Source organism: Falco naumanni, chromosome 17 (assembly GCF_017639655.2).
Source record: "Falco naumanni isolate bFalNau1 chromosome 17, bFalNau1.pat, whole genome shotgun sequence".
In the NCBI taxonomy this organism is placed as follows: Eukaryota; Metazoa; Chordata; class Aves; order Falconiformes; family Falconidae; genus Falco; species Falco naumanni.
Window position 1 is genome coordinate 3,125,174 of NC_054070.1, and position 17,203 is coordinate 3,142,376.

Below are 17,203 nucleotides of genomic sequence, written 5' to 3' on the forward strand. Positions count from 1 at the left end.
GGAGAAAGGCAAAAGGAGAGAAAAAACAGGTTCAGTGGATCTCCTTACCTTTCTTCACCTTCTTTTCCTCATCTCCTTCTCCTGCACCCAAGAGAGTGAAGATGATGCCCGTCTGGGAGTTAATACCCACAGCAGTCACCACCATCCTGCCGGAGCCCTCCATCACATGGGTACCTGGCACAGCAAGAAGGCCACAGTGAGACAGGACACTGGCATGCAGTTCCCACCTCCTGCCCAGCACCGGGGCACAGCACCCGGGAGCAACCATCTCTCCATCACAGCACAAACCCACCACACGAAAGCCGCCCAGGATCCTCACCTGACAGCAGCATGGGGTCTTTATCCAGCGACTTCTTGACTTGGTCTGACTCCCCCGTCAGCGAGCTCTCATCTATTTTCAGGTCATTGCCCTGGATCAGGATCCCGTCTGCTGGCAAGAGATCACCTAGGAAAGGAGCAACGAGGGGGGTCATCCCCAGCCCGGACAGCCGCAGCTCAGTCCTGCCGGCTCCATCCCAGGAAGAGAACGCATGTGTCAGCAAAAGGACTCAAAACTCAGCCTCAGACCAAATCTAGAGGGAGGAGAAGCAACAGATGGGTATTAAAAGACAGATGGGCATTAAAAGATGACACCCAATAGCTCCCAAATCTTCACTGATATACAAAAGCATTTGTTGCAGGGACTTTTGCTCAATTAGACAGTGCTTCCCCCATCTGGTTTTACTGAATCAACACCACATCCTTCCCAAAGCCTCTCGATACATCCAAACCGCTACATGATCCCATCTTCCACCTGCCGAGGAAGGAAAAAGCCCATGTGAAAATGAATGCTATACGTTGGATGAATCTCCTTCCTGATGGGAATTGCATGGGATCAGTGCACCTTCAGGTAAACAAGGAGCAGGACCTGGTTTAGCCCATGGGCTACATCTCCTTGCTAAGGAAATGTTCACCAAGGACGTGGTTGGGAAAATTAATCATTTTTCAGACCAGCAGGTTGCTAAAGCAACCCAAAGTTGTGTGCAGAGCCTGGCTTCGATCTGCCAGCTCAGGTCCAGGCTGGCAAGCGACAAGGGGAGCGGAGCTCCATCAGATGCATGGGAGCATCTCCCATCGCTCACGGCATGCTGCAAAATAGAGTAACTGGAGGAAGCAACGCTTCCCCCTGAGGCAAAAGGGCTGGCGAAGCAGAGGAGGAACCACCAGGCTACCAAGGTGGAGGGACAGACCCCAGCCACCACCGCCTCCACTCACCGTACTTGATCTGTGCGATGTCTCCCACCACAATCTCAGCCACCGGGATCTGAATCACCTGCCCTTTGCGGATGACCGTGAACTTCTGCTCCTGCTCGATGCGGCTCTGGAGACCCCGGAATTGCTTCTCCTTGCTCCAGTCATTGAAAGCGGTCACCAGCACCACGATGATCACCGAAAACAAGATAGCTGCCCCCTCAATCCAGCCAGCCTGAGACTCACCCTCGTCCTCCACGCCGCCCGTCGACTGGCCACACACTGCCGGCAGAGGAGAAAACTCGTTTGCACAACGAGACAACCGCTTTCCTCTGAGCAACGTGCACAGAGCAAAGCCTGGAAGACAGTTACTTCTCTCTCCTCCTCCCTAGCTGGTCCAAGGGCTTCCCCTGCTCTCAGGAGAGGGTTTTTACATCCCTGGAGACATTTGGTTGGTTGTTTTTTCCTTTATTTTTTTCACTTTTCATTTTTGAAAGAGGTTGGGCTGAGAGAACTGGGACAACTGGCTTCTATTTCCAGTTGCAGCTCTGCTGCATGACCCTCGAGTGAGTCACCCTCTCCCTGCATCTCTGGATCCCTGCCCCTGCTCGACTCCTCCAGCAATACAGAGACCCAGGGCTGGGGAGGAGAAACTCACCCAACGCTGCCCCTCAGCCACACAGGGAGGGCTGGGAGAAGCACTCCCTGGTCAGAGGGAGGTACCAGGGGACAGCCAGCCTTGTCCTTCCATGCCCAAACCAAAAGAGAAGCTCCATGAGACCTGGGAAGCCACCAGACCAGACGGGCCCTTTGGCCTTAGAGCATCTTTTGGGAGCAGCAAGGAGCAGCTCTGAGCCCTGCCATGGTGCCAGCTGTGACCAAACACATCCATAGATGTGGACGGGACCATGCCAAGGACAGGGAGAAGCCACCACTTAAAGCGTGAGCAGAAGTAGCTCCCAGTTCCATCTGCACCAGGGTGGAGGCACCCACACGGTGACCTTCCAGGGACAGCACCTATCCCAAAGCTCTGCTCCTGCACGGCTGGGCATGGCAGCTCATGTGGGACCCCAGGGACTCACATTCATTGTCGCCACCCGGAGGGTGGTAGAAGGACAGGCCCAAGGAGATTATGGCTGCGATTTCCAAGATGATCAGTGTGACGTCCTGGAGTGCCTCCCACACTAACTGCAGGAACGTCTTGGCCTTTTTGGGAGGAATGAAGTTCTGGCCAAAGACCTGCCGCCTCTTTTCCAGGTCGGTTGGGTTCCCAGACAGGCCTGGAGAGGGGACAAAGAGAGATGAGGGCAAACCCCACCGCTGCCCCACAGCCCCCCCAGCAGCACCAGTGGGACCAGTGCAAGGAGCAGCTCCCTGCCCGTGCAGGGGGCACAAGATGCAGGTGGGGGGGGGGGAGCCAAGGCAGGGCTTTGCTCCTGCCGCCCATGGGGCAGGGGACATGCAGCTGGTGGGACAGGACACTGCCGGAGCTGCTGGCAGGAGAGCACGTGGGGGCCAGGGCCAGCATGCTGAGCCGCCTCTCCCCGGTGCTGCAGCCTCACGAAGCGCCCGAGTGCCAGTTAATGCCAGTTGGCACTGGCCGGCTTGTTTACATGCTGCATCAAATTAGCCATAAATCTGGCACCGCGAGCGGCGCTCGGAGCTGTCGGAGCCACCTGATCCCTCTTCTCCTGCCAGCTCGGAGGAACAGCCGCTGCAGAGAGCGACTCGGCGCAGCAGGAACGTCTCCGAGCTCAGCCGAGCCCCACGGACACGCTCCGGCCGCAGAGGCTGGGACCGTGTGGCCAAGCCAGCTCCTGCAGGGAGCTGGTGGTGGAGACACGGGGCTGGTCCTGCCGAAAAGGGGTGGTGGGAGCAAGGAAAGGAGCAGGACAGCCCTGAGCTGCTGCTCCCCCCTGCCTGCATGCAGCAACCCCAGAGAGGGGGGAGTGCAGGGAGCCTGCCTCGGGGCTGCAGCACAGCAGCCTTTGCAGCGATGGGAGGCTGCAATTCACCCTGCTACTCACCCCCGGTCACCCCCTGCATCAAAGCCGTTAAAAAGCTGATGGGGGTCCAAGGTGAGAGCAGCTTCCCCTGCTCAGCACCACCTTAACCGAGCCCTGTGCTGAGCCCCCCTTGCTCTCCACCTTAAGATGGCCTGTGGGGCTGCTGCCAGCTCCCGAGATGCACCGGGCAGGCGGCTGTAACACCCAGCCCTGGACACATCCCGGTGCCTGGAGCAGCCTGGCAGCGATGCCCTCCCAGGGGGACCAAGCCCTCCCACTCAGGGACCTGCCAGCTCCATGTCATCCCAACCAGAAGGAAACAGCAGGATGAATCCCATTCCCCCCCACCGCACACCCCTCTTTTTGCTGCGACTACACCCCACAAGGCTGCAGGGAGGGGATGCCTGGCAGCCCAGCCTGGGCGTCCCCACCCAGCTGTGACGAGGCAGCAAGATCCTGGGATCTCCCAGCCCTAATTCCCGCCCAACGGGTCTCCCCCGCCCGACAGAATGGATGGAAAATATGGCTAACCAGGGCGGCTTGACTCATGCCGGCGCCAGGGAGGCACGGCGCGTGCTGCGGGCAGGCATGCCCGGCACACACGTGCTCCCGCACGAGGATGTGGGATGCTGCCACGGGGCACGGGAGGCTGTCCCTCCAAAGCCCACGTCCCACTCACAGGCATGACCCCAGAGTTGCCCCTCACCCTCCTGGGGCAACTGGGGGGGGGAGTCAGGGGGGCTTTCAATTTATTGGTGCTGACGCAGGGGTGCGGGTACGCACCCCAGGCACGTACCCACAGCTCCAGGCTGCCAGCAAACCCCTGGCTGGGGCCACCGCAGAGCGTTTGCGGGGACCGATGGGTGGGGGAGTGGGTTAGAAATTTCGGATGGAGGCCACAAGCGACAGCAGGAGAACAAAACCCTGAGGGGCCACCAGTCCCTCATTAGAGGGGACACACTGCAGCCTGGGAAAGCTGCTTTTGGGTGGCAAAGCCTTTGCTCCAGGAGACCCAGAGCAGGTTCCTTGCCCCGGCTCAGGAAGGAGGCGGCAGCCCCAGGATCCACTATCGCCAGCGGGTGACTCAGGGCGGTGTTCGCTGACATTTGTCACCCAGGGGAGACCAGGGAAGGGCGATGCTCTAATGGGTGACTCACTGAAGCTGCCTGTGCTTCGCCACCCAGCTCCCTTGCCCACCCTACCGGGCTCCAGGACAGGACTGAGGGAGGTGGTGGAAAGCCAGCGCCCGGCAGCGAGCCACCCCCCCCACCAACCCCCTGTGGGAGGGGTCCTAAGGGGTTGGGGTCACTGGCACCTTTTATTAGGGCAAAGGCCAGAGCAGCAGGTCCCAGCAGACCCCTGCCCTGAGACCCTCGCTGCACAAACATTCATATGCAGAGAACCCACTCTATGAGGACAAACCACCCAAGGGATCCTGGGGTGAAGACAGCCCCCGGGGGGGACTGTGACTAGCATCTACCCCACAAGGACAATGCCAGGCTTGACCAAGAACAGCCAATGCTGCAGCATGGAGATGTGGCAGCACCGAGGGGCAGGAGCCACAGGCACCCAGATGGGATCAAACTGCTCCAGATGCTGCCCGCAACAGGCTGCTGTATTTTATGGTGGGGCAGGAGGTCTGGGAGGACTCTGCGGGCAGGCTCTGCTTGCCAGCAGCCTCCTCTGGTGACACCCAAGAAGGGCACATGGCCATGTGCTCCCTGCCCACATGGGGCTGGAGCTTTGTACCATCCTGTCGGGATAACGAGCACAGGGCTGGGCACAAACATCTGCACGGGGCTGCCTACCACATCACGGGGCTGGGACACGCACTCTGTGCCCGCACAGGTGGTGGTGCCACATCTCGTGCCCATGGGCACAGCAAAGCTCCGGTGCCAGCTTGCAGGCAGAGCAGGGCGCAGGGTCAGCTCCCAGTCAGCCCCAGCATTCCACAAAAGACTTCCCAGAAGGAAAAAGCCCTACAATACACATGCTGAGACACAGCTGGTGTTCCCCAGACTGCCTGTCGCTCACTAAGCCCCGGCTGGGACATCCCACCTGCAATCAGCCCAAGCTCACCTGCGCTGCCCTGTGCTCTCCAGGGCGAGCATCCACCGGGGGACCCCACTCCCCGTTTCCCAGGCTTTGCCCATGGACACAGAGGCAGGGGACACGGTCTCTGCTTTCAGGTTCCTGACCTGCCCGGGTTCCCCTGGTTGTGGCACCGTGGCAGTGTCACACCGTGCATTTGGCTCTGGGGCTGCCACCCGCAGAGAGGTGACCCTGGCAGAGCACGAACCAAACATCCCACTCCGATGGGATTGCACGGAGGTGCCACAGGCTGCCTTGGGTTTTTGCTTTTCCTAAAAATCCCAACCTATAGGAAATAACCTTTCCTTGCTCTCTGATCTCAACAGGATGGCGTTTGGGACAGGCAACAAAGCTCACCTCCAGAGCAAGGGGGTGAGGCAAGGATGCACTGGGAGCATGAGAGGCAGCAATGCCAGTCAGTGCCTGGAAGCAGCACTCAGGATTGAAGGGCAGCCCTGTGCCTCACCCTCAGCAAGAGCCGCCGGGCCAAGGCAGAGCCTTTCAGGTTTGCTCCCCCCCCACCCCCCCGCCTCTCCTCCCACCCCCAAAGGAGCGCCTTCCCAGTTTGGCAGGGCCAAACACATTGTTTTGCGACCTGGACTTGGTATTTCCACCGGGACTTCCCCCCCCCTTCTCTAATGACATCCCGATATTGTCTCCCCTTCCCGGTCCCACTCACAGCTGGGAAACACGCTAATCCCCAGCTTACAGCACTAATAATAACCCACAAGTTCTCAGAGCTGAGGCACAGCCACGTCCCCCATCCCACACAGCCACTGTGGGGCCGCATCCTGCCAGGGCTGTTCCCAGCCCCAGGTAAACCCTCGGTGCTGTAAGCAGGGCGTCTCTCCTCCCGTCCCCCTTGTAATGCCAAGGAAGCGGTGCATCGCTGTGCGCTCACGGCCACCCCGTGCCATCAGCCCCAGAGCCTGGCCCTGCTCACCGATAAGGGGGTGCCCCAAAGGCCAGCCCAGCCCACGGGCAGGACAGGTGACATCCTTCCACCAAAGCCTCCCAGAAGTGACCCGGCACCTGCAGGCAAGCCTCACTGCCACTGCTCAAACCTGTGACACTCAGAAGCCCCCCAACCAAGTTTTAAGCTCCCACGGTGGCTCAAGAAGCCCTACAGACCAGGGGGAGACCCATGTGCATCTGCCCACCCCCAGCAGCGATGGATGCCCTTCGGGGACGCGCTGCCCACCCCTTGTCCAAGATGCCAACACCCAGCAAGCGAGGTCCATGCAGCCTGGCTGCCTCCCCAGCGCTCTCCAACCTTTACACTCTCCTTCAGCCGCACCCCGTGCAGCCCTGCCGTTCGTTAGCACTGTAAATTATTAAACAGGGGAAAGGCTGGTGCCGACCTGCGGGGTGGCAGCTGGGCTGCAGAGGAGCGCCCCCCCCCCCCCCCCCCCCGCACTCCTTTATGCCCCATCAGCTCCTTGCTCCTGCCTGCATCCCGCTTCCACTCCATCCTCCCAGGGGATGTGGGGCTCCGGGCTACGCTTCAGGTGAACCCTCAGGGAAGACGCTTCTTTTTCTTTTTCCTCCTTCTTTACCTTAAATGATCATTTTATGGGGGGAGCCATCTCCCACAAGGCTTGCGACGGATGCCTGCTGCGATGGGACCGCACTTTGAGCTCGGCCACACGACAGTTGAGCCACCACCCTGCAGCCACCGGCTCGAACCTCGCACAGCTCCAGCCCAGAGGCACCAGCCGGCCCCCAGCAGGCAGCCCCCCACCTTGCAGACCACAAGATGGTCACTTACCTTCAACTGGCGACGTCTTCAACCTCTTGCAGACATTCTGCACACCGCCATAGGAGTCATTGAGCCGGGCCACCGCCTCGGCGCTTCTTAGCTCCATGAGGTTCCTGAGCTCCACCATGGAGCACCCAAAGTCCCCCTCATGGTTGCCTTCAGCAACCGAGTTCCCGGGGTGGTGGTCGGCCACGTTGTTCGTCATCTTGCCGGCGCAGTGGCGGCGATGCCGGCTCGCGGCTCCTGCAGCACCCACCCTTGAAGGTCCGGCTGGGGGATGCTCGGCACGGCCCCTTCCCTGGGGGCTGCCCGGGTGAAGCGGGTGCCTCTAACCGAGCCCAACTTCTTCGGATAAAGGTGTAAACAGGATGTGCATGTTACCGCGGAGGCAACCTTAGCAACGACCAGCGTGCATCTCCCGCAGAAGGAGGAGGGCTCCCTGGATACCACAGCAACTGGAGCTGCAAAAACAAGGATGGGAAACAAAAATATCAGCATTAGGAGGCCTACTAATAAAGGCACGCGCCCCGCGGGATGGGTGAGTGGGAGCAATGGTACCCAAGGGTGGGTACCCGCCAGAAATAACGTGAGCCAGCCCTGGGAATCAGCACGACTCGACCGAAAAACCTGGGTGAGCCCAAGTTCACCTCGGAGGGAGCTCAGACAGGTTCGGCATGAATCGGGGCGCGTTTCACAGGCGCTCGGCCATGCCGCAAGGAAAACCGGCGGCAGCAGCTCCAGCAGCGCGCGGGGCCGGGCAGGAAGGGCGCCCAGGTGGTTCTTCGCTCAACCCCCAGCTGCCCAGCCCAGAAAAAGTACTCCCATTCAGTTTGGGTTAAAAATACATCTCAGCAGTGGAAAACAGCTGCTTCCTCTGCAGGCTGCCGTCCCGGGGCGGGAGCACCAGCTTCCCACACTGCCAACAGGTAAGTGGGAGCATCCCGCTGAGCTAGCTGGTGCCAATGGAAGAGGGCTTGCAGCACCCGGCAGACTTCTCATCAGCGGAGAGACAAGGCAGGAACCAGAGAAGCTACTAAAACCTGCATTTTCCTCTAAAATAAAATGGCTTTTGCATTAACAACCTTTCAGGCCACGTCTCAGGAAGCCCTCTGTCCCCCCGCAGGCAGCGAGCAGGCTCTCAGCCTTGGCTCTCAAAGCCCCAAGCCAGGTGACACCCCAGCCCTGCCAGCGAGGGCAGGTGAGCTCCAAACCCACTTCAAGCCGCAAGACCCAAGTGCTGCAGCCAGGCAGAGACTATCAGCATCACGCAGCTTCCCCTTTCCCTGCGGGTTTGGGGTCTGGGGTCCCCCACTGGCATCCTGGGTGGAGAGGATGGGCATTAGGGACAGCTAGGGACACGGAGGGAGCAGGCAGAGCAGCATGGGCCAGAAGGGGAAAGGGCTGGCTTTCAAGTGCCCTCCAGCTCTGCTCCCAAGCTCAGATGCCAGCAGCGATGCTCCCAGACACCTCTCCAGCACTACAGACTCAAAGAGCCTGCAAGGGAAGCTCTTTATGGAGAGAAAATAAGTCTTTCCTGGAGCAATGTAAGTGAGTAACAACAGGAGAATGGCCACTAAGGCAGCATCAGCACTGAGAGAAAAGTCCAGAGGTGGCAGAACAAGTGGCCAGAGAAGCCAAACGGCCCGATGAGAACGGGAGGTAGGAGGGAAAGCACCCACCGCTGCTTCCCAGGAGCGCATGGGGTGCACCAGCCCTCCCAAACCCAACAGGCAGGCACCAGCCCATCACGGGGCCATCCCAGCACCATGCCACAGCAAGCAACCCCGATTCCAGCCCCAGTCACACCAGCTTTGCAACCCCTGGGGCAGCAAGACCCCAACAAAGCAAACCCCTCCCCACACATCTGACCCAGGGCCTGGCCCCTGCGAGCAGCTCCCCTCCCCGCCAGCAACGCCCTGGGTGGCTCTCAGCATTATCAGGATGCAACAGGCACCAACCGAAGCTCGGGGACACCAGCGATACCACCACCCTGGGAGGGTCCTGTCCACCAGCTGCAGGCAGCAAAGGATGGGCAGCACGGGGACGTGCTCCCCTCAGCACGGCTGCTCCTGGGGTATCCAAACTTGCACCCTCAGGGCAGAGCGCTGCTGCTGCCCCAGAAAGCAGAGATCACCAGCTGGGGTTACCAGCATCCTTGCCCCAGCATCTTTGCCCATGCCCAGCCTGGTCACCCAGTGGCTCCTTGTGGACCTGAGCTCATCCATCATTTAAAGGCATGAAAGCTGCCGGCAGCAGGGGGTAGGAGATGGCAACTCCAATTAAGCAGACTCCTGCCGATCAAGACAAAAAAATAGATAATTCCCCCTACCTCAACACATTGATATTTTTTCCTCTTTCATAGCAACTAAGATCTTCTGAGGTGAGCTCAGAGGTTAAGAGAAAGACAGTTAATTAATGCTGTAATGGCCTAGTCCGTAATTACCCCTGAAGGAGCCCACTGGGCACCGATCATCATCAGCCTGTGCCCAGGTGCGAGGCTTCTTCCCTCCAGCAGCGCCCGCCCTGGGGACTCGCAGAAGAAAGGAAGGACCATGGCAGGGGAAGGCTCCTGCTCTGAGCATCCTCCTCCAGCCTCAGGTTGGGGACAGAGACCCATTCCTGGCCCGGCTCTGCGCCATCCCACCGGCACAGCACAGGCTCCCGTGCTCCTTGGCCAGGCTGGGAAGGATCCATCCCAGGCAAGCAGAGAGCTGTGCTCAGGCCGTGTGCTCTAAGGAGCTCCTAATGACTCCAGCAGCATTCAGCAAGCTGTCCCTCACTCTAACAACTCATTTCCAGACCCCCCCAGGCACTGGAGAGGAAGAAGCGCTCCCCGAGGGTCCCCTTGGCACACAGGGCAGGAAAGCCCAGCCCAGGTGGGAGAGCCTGAGCAGGACCCCAGCTGCCCAGGACCCCCTGAGCTGCCAGCAACGCTGTGTCACCTCCCAGACAGCATCTCCGAGCAGGACTAGTGTAGCTGCAGACAAGGAGGAGTTTGGGGGTGGCAACAGTGAAGGACATGGACCCTCTCGACCCATGGGCCAGGGTGTGAGCTGGGGGAAGGAACGTGCATGCTCTGGGAAGGAGGGAGCGGCTGGCGAGGAGCAGCAAAGCTGATGCGGTGCTGCAGACAAACCTGCCCAGAATAATAAACGGCTGCATTACACCTTCGTCCTGGCTGGGCCAGCGCCGGGGCCGGAGCAGCCCTCCGTCCGTGCCCACCCCGGGCAGCAGAGCAGCTGCTGGCACAAGCAAAGGGCTCCACTGGCTTTTAAGCATGGGGGAGAGGAAAGTGGGCTGCTCAGAGACAGAGAAGAAAATAAATAATTAGCCGAACACGTCACAGGTGACACCTTCAGCCAAGCCACGAGCAGTCTCGCTGTGATGCTGGCGGCACAGCCCGCAGCACCAGTCGCCCGGCACACGCCAGCCTGCGGCTGCCGCCTGAACAGCTATTGCTGGGCTGCCGTGCACAAATCCTGCCTGCTCAGCTCAGTGCACTTGGACTGCACCCTGGCAGGCAGACGTGAGCACCACCGCGTCTGATGACCAGCGATGGAGCAAGCCCTGACCACGCTCAGGTGTTGTTTGGTTTTTTTCCCCCCAGGAAGGAAGGGGAAATCCATGCCCCAGCTCAGCTCCTCCTGCATCTCGCTCCAACCTGGCTATCTCCCACCATCCAGGGCAGAAAGCACCGTGCCGAGGAAAAGCAACACCAGCCAGTGTCTCCCCTGCCCAGAGACACAACCCTCACCGGGCTGGCAGGGCAGCTCGGCCAGGCAAGATCAGCCCCATCGAGCAAAACTCAGGCCATTTGGATCAAAGTTTATCACCTTCCCTGAGCATCTGCTTGGCTGCATCGGCACAGAGGCTGCCCACATCCCAGCCCCACATGCTGCCCCTCAGGCAGCACCCGCCAGGCTTCAACTCTCGTTTCGGGAATGGGGTATTGGAAACACTTGGCTGCTGTAGGTTGCCATGGCAAACTCAATGTAAAGCTGTCGGGGATGCTGTTTATGTTGCCAAATGGGGAGGAAAAAAAAAACCACCACCAAACCACCACCATACCCCCAAAATTACCCTTCCTGGCCCGGGTTTAAGATTTTTTTCTCTTTGGAAATGAAAAGCTGAGCTCTGTCCCCAGTGGAGAGGCAGTGCTGAGCCCTGGAGCACAGCCCCACAGAAAGACCGACCCTGCAGACGGACACATGGGCTCCAAAAGCCAAAGTAGCCAATTAAAGCAGAAAATTAGGCTTGAAGCACCTTTCTCTGCCTGCCAGTGTCCTGGGAAAGACTGCACAGCTCTCCCAGCTCTCCTCCCCACTGCATGGACCTCACCACCACTCAGCACCCACCACCAGCTGCTGGGAGCTGTGGTCCCATGTGGGAGTGATGCTCTAAGGGGAGAGGAAGATGAAAAGCTGCTGGAACGGCTACAACTGCTGAGAAAATCACCGGTAAGAGATATTTTAAGTGCTTTCGCTGGTGGAGGGTGATCCAGGAGGCGAAGGGACACCCCCAGGCAGACACCGCTGCCCCTCGCAGTGGGGAAGGGGCAGGCGTGCAGGGAGATGCTTGGGAGCATGTGGGGCTCCCTGTGCCGGGACCTTTGTACAACACACCCTGCCCGGTTTCAACAGATGAAAGCCTTGGGCACGCTCTGCTTGGCAGGTGTGGGGGGCACAGGGGGGGCACAACTCCCCACCCCGGTGCCTGCTGGGGCTGAGTCGGGTCCATCTGCCAGAGGCACAACGGAGATGAAGAGATGAAGCGATGCGAGATGAAGCGATGCACCCAGAGCAACGAGCAACAAGTGGTCCCCAGGCCGCAGCGATACCAACACTTGATGGATTCTGATCAGTGACACCCCCCAGCCCCAGCCCCCAAGTTCTCCAACTCCCACCCTGTGCTGCAGCAGAGCCCCCATCTCCCCCCATGAAGCAGGGGGGGGGCTGTGGGGGATCAGGGCCCCTCCCCTGCACACTCACCAAATGGAAATGTGCAGATAGCAGCGTGCAGGCTTGCTCTTTCCCAGCAACACCCATGGCAAGCCTTGGCCGCACGCTTAACCGCTCCCATGCCATGCCGGGCTGCCCGGGGAGGGCACCCAGAGGGGATGCTCAGGAGCTACCGGACGTTATCACCTTCTCGGGAGAGAAATGTGTGGAAGGGGCTGAGTCTGTGACTCATGGTGGCAAAGCGCATGCTCTGGGGGGCAAAGCCAGTTCCTGAGGGGCATGGGTGCAGCCTGCAGCCCCCCGCTGCATCCCACGGAGGATTTGCACCCTCCGGACCAAGTGCTTCTCCCAACACTCGCCTGTAGTCAAGGACGAGGGGCAGGATGGCAGGCGCTGGAGCGGGCAGTGAAGGTCACTGTGCGGAAACCTGCAACCTGCACCTTCCACGCCAATGCCACAAGAGGGGCTGTGCCCCAAGCAGGGGAGGGTGCAAGAGGCAAGGGGGGTACAAAGTCAGCCTGAAGCACCCCGGACAGACCTGTCCAGGCACAAGTTCCACTCACAGCATCCTGCGCTGGCACCTGTGCAGCAATGGAGCAGGATCTGTCCCCTCTCCCCCAGTAACACTGGCATCCACCTCTCCTTGCTCCTTCCCCTGGGCCCTGCGTGCCAAAACCAGACTTCATCCCCCGCTGGGGCTCCCCTGGTGCATCGCCCACGGGACGTTACCTCCTCGCCAACGCTTCCTCCCACTGCGGTGGATGGCATCCGCTTCCTTCGCCCCAGCGCGCTGCCTGGGGCGGGCTGCGTGCTGCCCCAGGGGAGGGGACGGGGGCATTTCCCTCCCCAGAGCCCGCCAGTGGGGAACCCCCAGCGACACCCACCCCAGCGACACCCACCCCACAGCCGCCACATCCCTGGGTGCTGCACGTGGGGACGGGTAAACACAAGAGCCAAAATCCTGAGGTGGGGGAAACCCCAGCAACTGCAAGACCCTCTCATTTCCCTTGCCAGGCAGAGGGGTAAGAAGCTCCCAGCCTTCATCTTGCAAGAGTGGGGGGACTAAACATGCCCCTCCCTCCAAGGCATTGCAGTTGCAAAAGGAGCCAGCAAACGCCCAGGAAGCCCCGGGGCCTCATACTGCCCCGACAGAGCTCGGGGTAGCAACACCGTGATGGGGAAACTGAGTCACAGTGCAGAAGTGACTTGGTCCACAGCGCAGGGCTGATGCCGCAGCCCAGGAACACCGGCTCCAGGGGAGATCTGCTGCAGCCAGGACCTCAGGGTTTCTCCTACATTAACCCACCGGCAGCCCACCCCCACTCCCCCCCGGGAAAGGCAGCATCTTCTCCCGCATCCCTGTGGTGGAACCACCGGCCCCACAGGCACAGCAGCAGCTCCGCAACACAGCGAGTTAAAACTTCCCAAACTCCCACGCGGTGCCGACTCCTACGCACCTCACCGTCTGCGAGCTGGGACGCCGGAGGTGACACGAGGGTGGGGACACAGACACAAAAAGCACCCGGTTACTGTAGGCCACGTGTACTGCTGGCTCGGAGTGACACGCGTCGTCAGAGGCGCGGGAAGGAGCTGCTGGCCCTGAGATGTCACCGTCACCAGCCCTCCCCTGCCGCCACAGCATGAATTGCACCAGCCCACGGGACGGCAGAGCCTGTAGTATTTCTCCCACACACCTCTGCAGAGCCACATGCATCCCTGCTGCCGGGGAGCGGGGCGAACGCTCGCTTGGGTGCCAAGAGCGCAGCTAGCATACATGGCGTGCTCGTCGTGCACAGCGACAGCAGCGCACGCGCCGAGGGCTGCCACGTGCAAGTGCACAAGTCAGGGCTCATGTCCCCAAACCAGCCGTCACCCCTCAGCCGGGTTTGCACGCTCGTCCCCACGCAGGGTGGGCAACGCACGAACACCCGCATTGAAGTGACCACAGATGGGGAAGAAACCAGAGCATCATCCCACCCAGAGCAGCGTTACATCACACCATCCTCCTCCTCTCCTGCCTCCCGCCAGGCTGCGGGGACCGAGAGGAGGGATGGCAGCTCTGAGCCACACGTCACAGGCCAAGGTCATGGACAAAGCACAAGTGAAAGGCAGGCAGAGGCGACCTTCTCCAAAAGTGCATCCCTCTTCGCAGGCCGCTCCACAGAGAACGCAAGCGGCTGCCGTCAGCCCACTAATTACAGCTGCCGCTGCTCCGTTTTTGCTAGTATTTTGCCTCCTGTTAACGAAGGTAGGAAAACTGTTGGGTTTTTCTGCATGCCCAAGGCAGCAATTAGCTCTTGCGAAAGGCAGGGAAGAGGCTGGAGGCAGGAGAGCACCAGGCGAGCTGCGGAGGCGTGGAACAAGCACGGATACAGCGATCCATGACGTGGCTCCCCAAAACCTGCTGCCAGGAGCCCGCTGCCAGCCCAAGGGCCAGGGCAGACCTGGCTCCCGCTGCCCCAGCATGATCCATCCATGTGCAAAAGCCACCAGCGCAGCTGCTGCCAGAGTCTCAGGAATCCGCCTTAGGAATCTGCCCGAGCCCCTGGGCTTCCCCATGCTGCAGGGTGCAGCGTCCAGGAATTTCGAGAGGGGGGGGGGGTGGGGCAAAAAAAAGAAAAAGAAAAAGGAGGGAGTCTCCAGGCGAGCTGTCAAGGGGAATGTTTCCATCTAAGGCCTTGGTATTTCTCTCCCGGCGCCTGCACTAAATCACCCCAGCTCCTCTCATTATTCTTTTGTGCTTTACAAGGTAGCACAGCCGGCCGAGGAATGCAGAAGTATGCAGAAAGCAAACCCCAGCCTCTCCTGCAGCAGCAAATACCTGCAGCCCTGGAGCCATCAAGAGGGGCACAGCATCCCCTCCCACCACCAGGCACCTCGCCAAAAACAGGGAGCTGGCGTGGTGCAGAGCCCCAGGGTGGCCCAGTGCTGCCAAACTGGGGGGCTGCACTGGACCCCAGCATGAGGTTTCATCCTCCTCTTCTCCCTCCCACTCAGCACTGGGAAACAGGTTCCTCCCAGCCTGGGAGTACAACTGGCACCGGGCACCTGCTGCCGGGCAGTAAGGCATCAGCCGGCACACGTTGGGCAACTCTTTAATCCTGCTCTTATTTTTCCCCCCCCCCTCCAGTTGAACCTGTTCTGCAACGCTGTGGTGCAGAGGTGTCTGGGGGCAGGCAGCTCCCCCCTGCTCCCCCCCAGCGCTCCACTCGCAGGGTTGACCTTTTGTCCCACACTTCAACCCTGCCACCGACCTGGTCCTGGGCTTATCTCAGTGCTGTTTTACAGCCTCGAGCAAATGAGCAGGTCCAAAGAAACGTAGGGAAAGGTTTGGCATTTAGGCTATTTCAAAACCAGGGAGCAAAAATTGACGATAAAAGTAAGGCAACAAAGCACACCTGGGGCTCTGTCTCTCAAACTCTTCTTGCGGCACCACCGACTCAGCCAGGCTGCCCCCAGGGTGGACGCCAAGCCAACCGTCGCATCCCAACCTTGCGCTCAGACCGACCTGGATCCTCCCAGTTCACGGCACACCTGGATGCCTGCCAGCCTCAGCACCCCGCTGCAGAAGGGAGATGGCACCCAACAAACAATCCTATCGGGGCGGGCAGCTGGGGATCCCATCCCCAGGCAAACACTCCGTCCGCGCACAGCTTCGCCTGGCTCCCACCCAGCACACGGATGCTGGGGCTCTCCCAGCCGGCCCCGGCGGAGCAGAAGTGCTGATGCACAGAGTATGCCTTGGAGCAGCTGTCCGCACCAGCCAGGTGTCTGGAGGAGAGGGAACGGGCCACAAGGACAGGATTAAACCCAAGGACTCGTGCAGAAAGCAAAACGGGGAGCTGAGAGCCCTGCCGAGAGCGACGGGTGCTCTCTGCTCCGGAGACCTCACGAGCAGTCCCTGGGGCAGGGGCACAGCTGGATGCTGGCACTTGGGTAGGAGGTCAGGCAGCGTGGAGCCTGACCCAGCTCACTCGCAGCCCTCGCTGCCAGCCTGGCACCGTGCCGCTCAGGGGAGTGAGGGGACAGGCAGGGATGCTCCAGACAGCTCAGCCCTGCCCCGGTGTGTTCAGCCATCCCCACCACTCCGGCAGATGGATGCCCATCGGATGGGGCAGCCTATGAGCAGCTTTCTGGCAGGAGCAGGACTCTGCTCCCCACACATCCCTCCATCTTTCACAGATAGGGAAACTGAGGTAGCAACACACCTGAGTGCAGCATCAGCCCTCTCCCAGCCCCTGAGCCCGGAAGAGGTTCCGGCAGTCCTGACTCCCACCTTTCTACATCCTATTCAGGAAGCAGAGGAACTGCTTAGCTTAAAATAAGTAAAAACCAGCAGGCAGGAACCGACCTACAGAGTACAAGGGAGTCTCACAAGCAAAACAACACCCACAGACCAAGCGAGCTATCGGCCAGGACACACGGGTACAGCCATGGTATTTTTAGCAGTATTACACAGGGACAGGGGATTCCTACCCTGAAGATCCCCAGGGACTTAAAATAGGTCCCGTCACTTCCTCCCAGCAGCGCCTAGGAGAAGCATCTGCTGCTTCTGGAAGCCAGGAGGAGAGGTTGAGCCTCTGGGGCACCCCAAGACCCAGGGAGGCATGTGGGTGAGCACAGCACTAACCTTCTCCACCAGAGCACTGCGATGAGCTGCTGCCTCCTGCCCCGCTGGGTGAAGAGAAAAAGCCCATGCAAGAACCAAACCAGCAGCAATAACAAAAAAAAACCCCAACACCCGTCTTGTTCACAGCAAAGGGAAACTGAGGCAGGGGAAGTGGAGCTTGTCTGACACCACAGGGAAAGTTGGTGGCTTGCTGGGTGGCACGGCCCGCCTGGTGAGCAGGGGGTCCCCCAAAGCTGAGATGGGCTGTAGGGGAACCCCAGCAAGTCCAGCCACCCCACAGCAGCCCCTGGGAGCGGGCTGGGACAGCAGGATGGACAACCCAATGCTCAGCTCCTGACCCCAGCAGCCCTGGGGACACAGTGTAGGGCTGGGGACAGAAGTGCCCCTCCTGCCACCCTCGCCACACCAGCAAGGGGGGTGGGGTGGGATGGGTGCCCCTGGGTCCAGCACCCGCAGGTCCCGACTGTCTTGGCTCCGAGGGCTCCCACGCAGTCCCGCTCCGGATCACATCCCAGACGGACAGCGTGCT

At 60.3% G+C, this 17,203-nt stretch overlaps 1 protein-coding gene across 6 annotated transcripts in view; it reads right to left on the reverse strand.

Annotated features, from left to right (window-relative positions):
* ATP2B4 (ATPase plasma membrane Ca2+ transporting 4) overlaps window positions 1-17,203 on the reverse strand; it is a 50,865-nt gene that overhangs the window by 21,638 nt on the left and 12,024 nt on the right. For 5 of the 6 annotated variants that reach the window (XM_040616506.1, XM_040616512.1, XM_040616510.1 and 2 more), the window contains exons 2-6: window positions 7,096-7,547; window positions 2,313-2,510; window positions 1,255-1,512; window positions 320-445; window positions 49-174 (exon numbers count right to left, since the gene is read on the reverse strand). In XM_040616506.1, the coding sequence (XP_040472440.1) occupies window positions 49-174; window positions 320-445; window positions 1,255-1,512; window positions 2,313-2,510; window positions 7,096-7,291 (904 nt within the window). In that variant the 5' untranslated portion in view covers window positions 7,292-7,547. Of the gene's footprint in view, window positions 1-48; window positions 175-319; window positions 446-1,254; window positions 1,513-2,312; window positions 2,511-7,095; window positions 7,548-13,501; window positions 13,553-17,203 lie in introns of those variants that run through there. The other variant, XM_040616508.1, reaches the window with a different exon arrangement.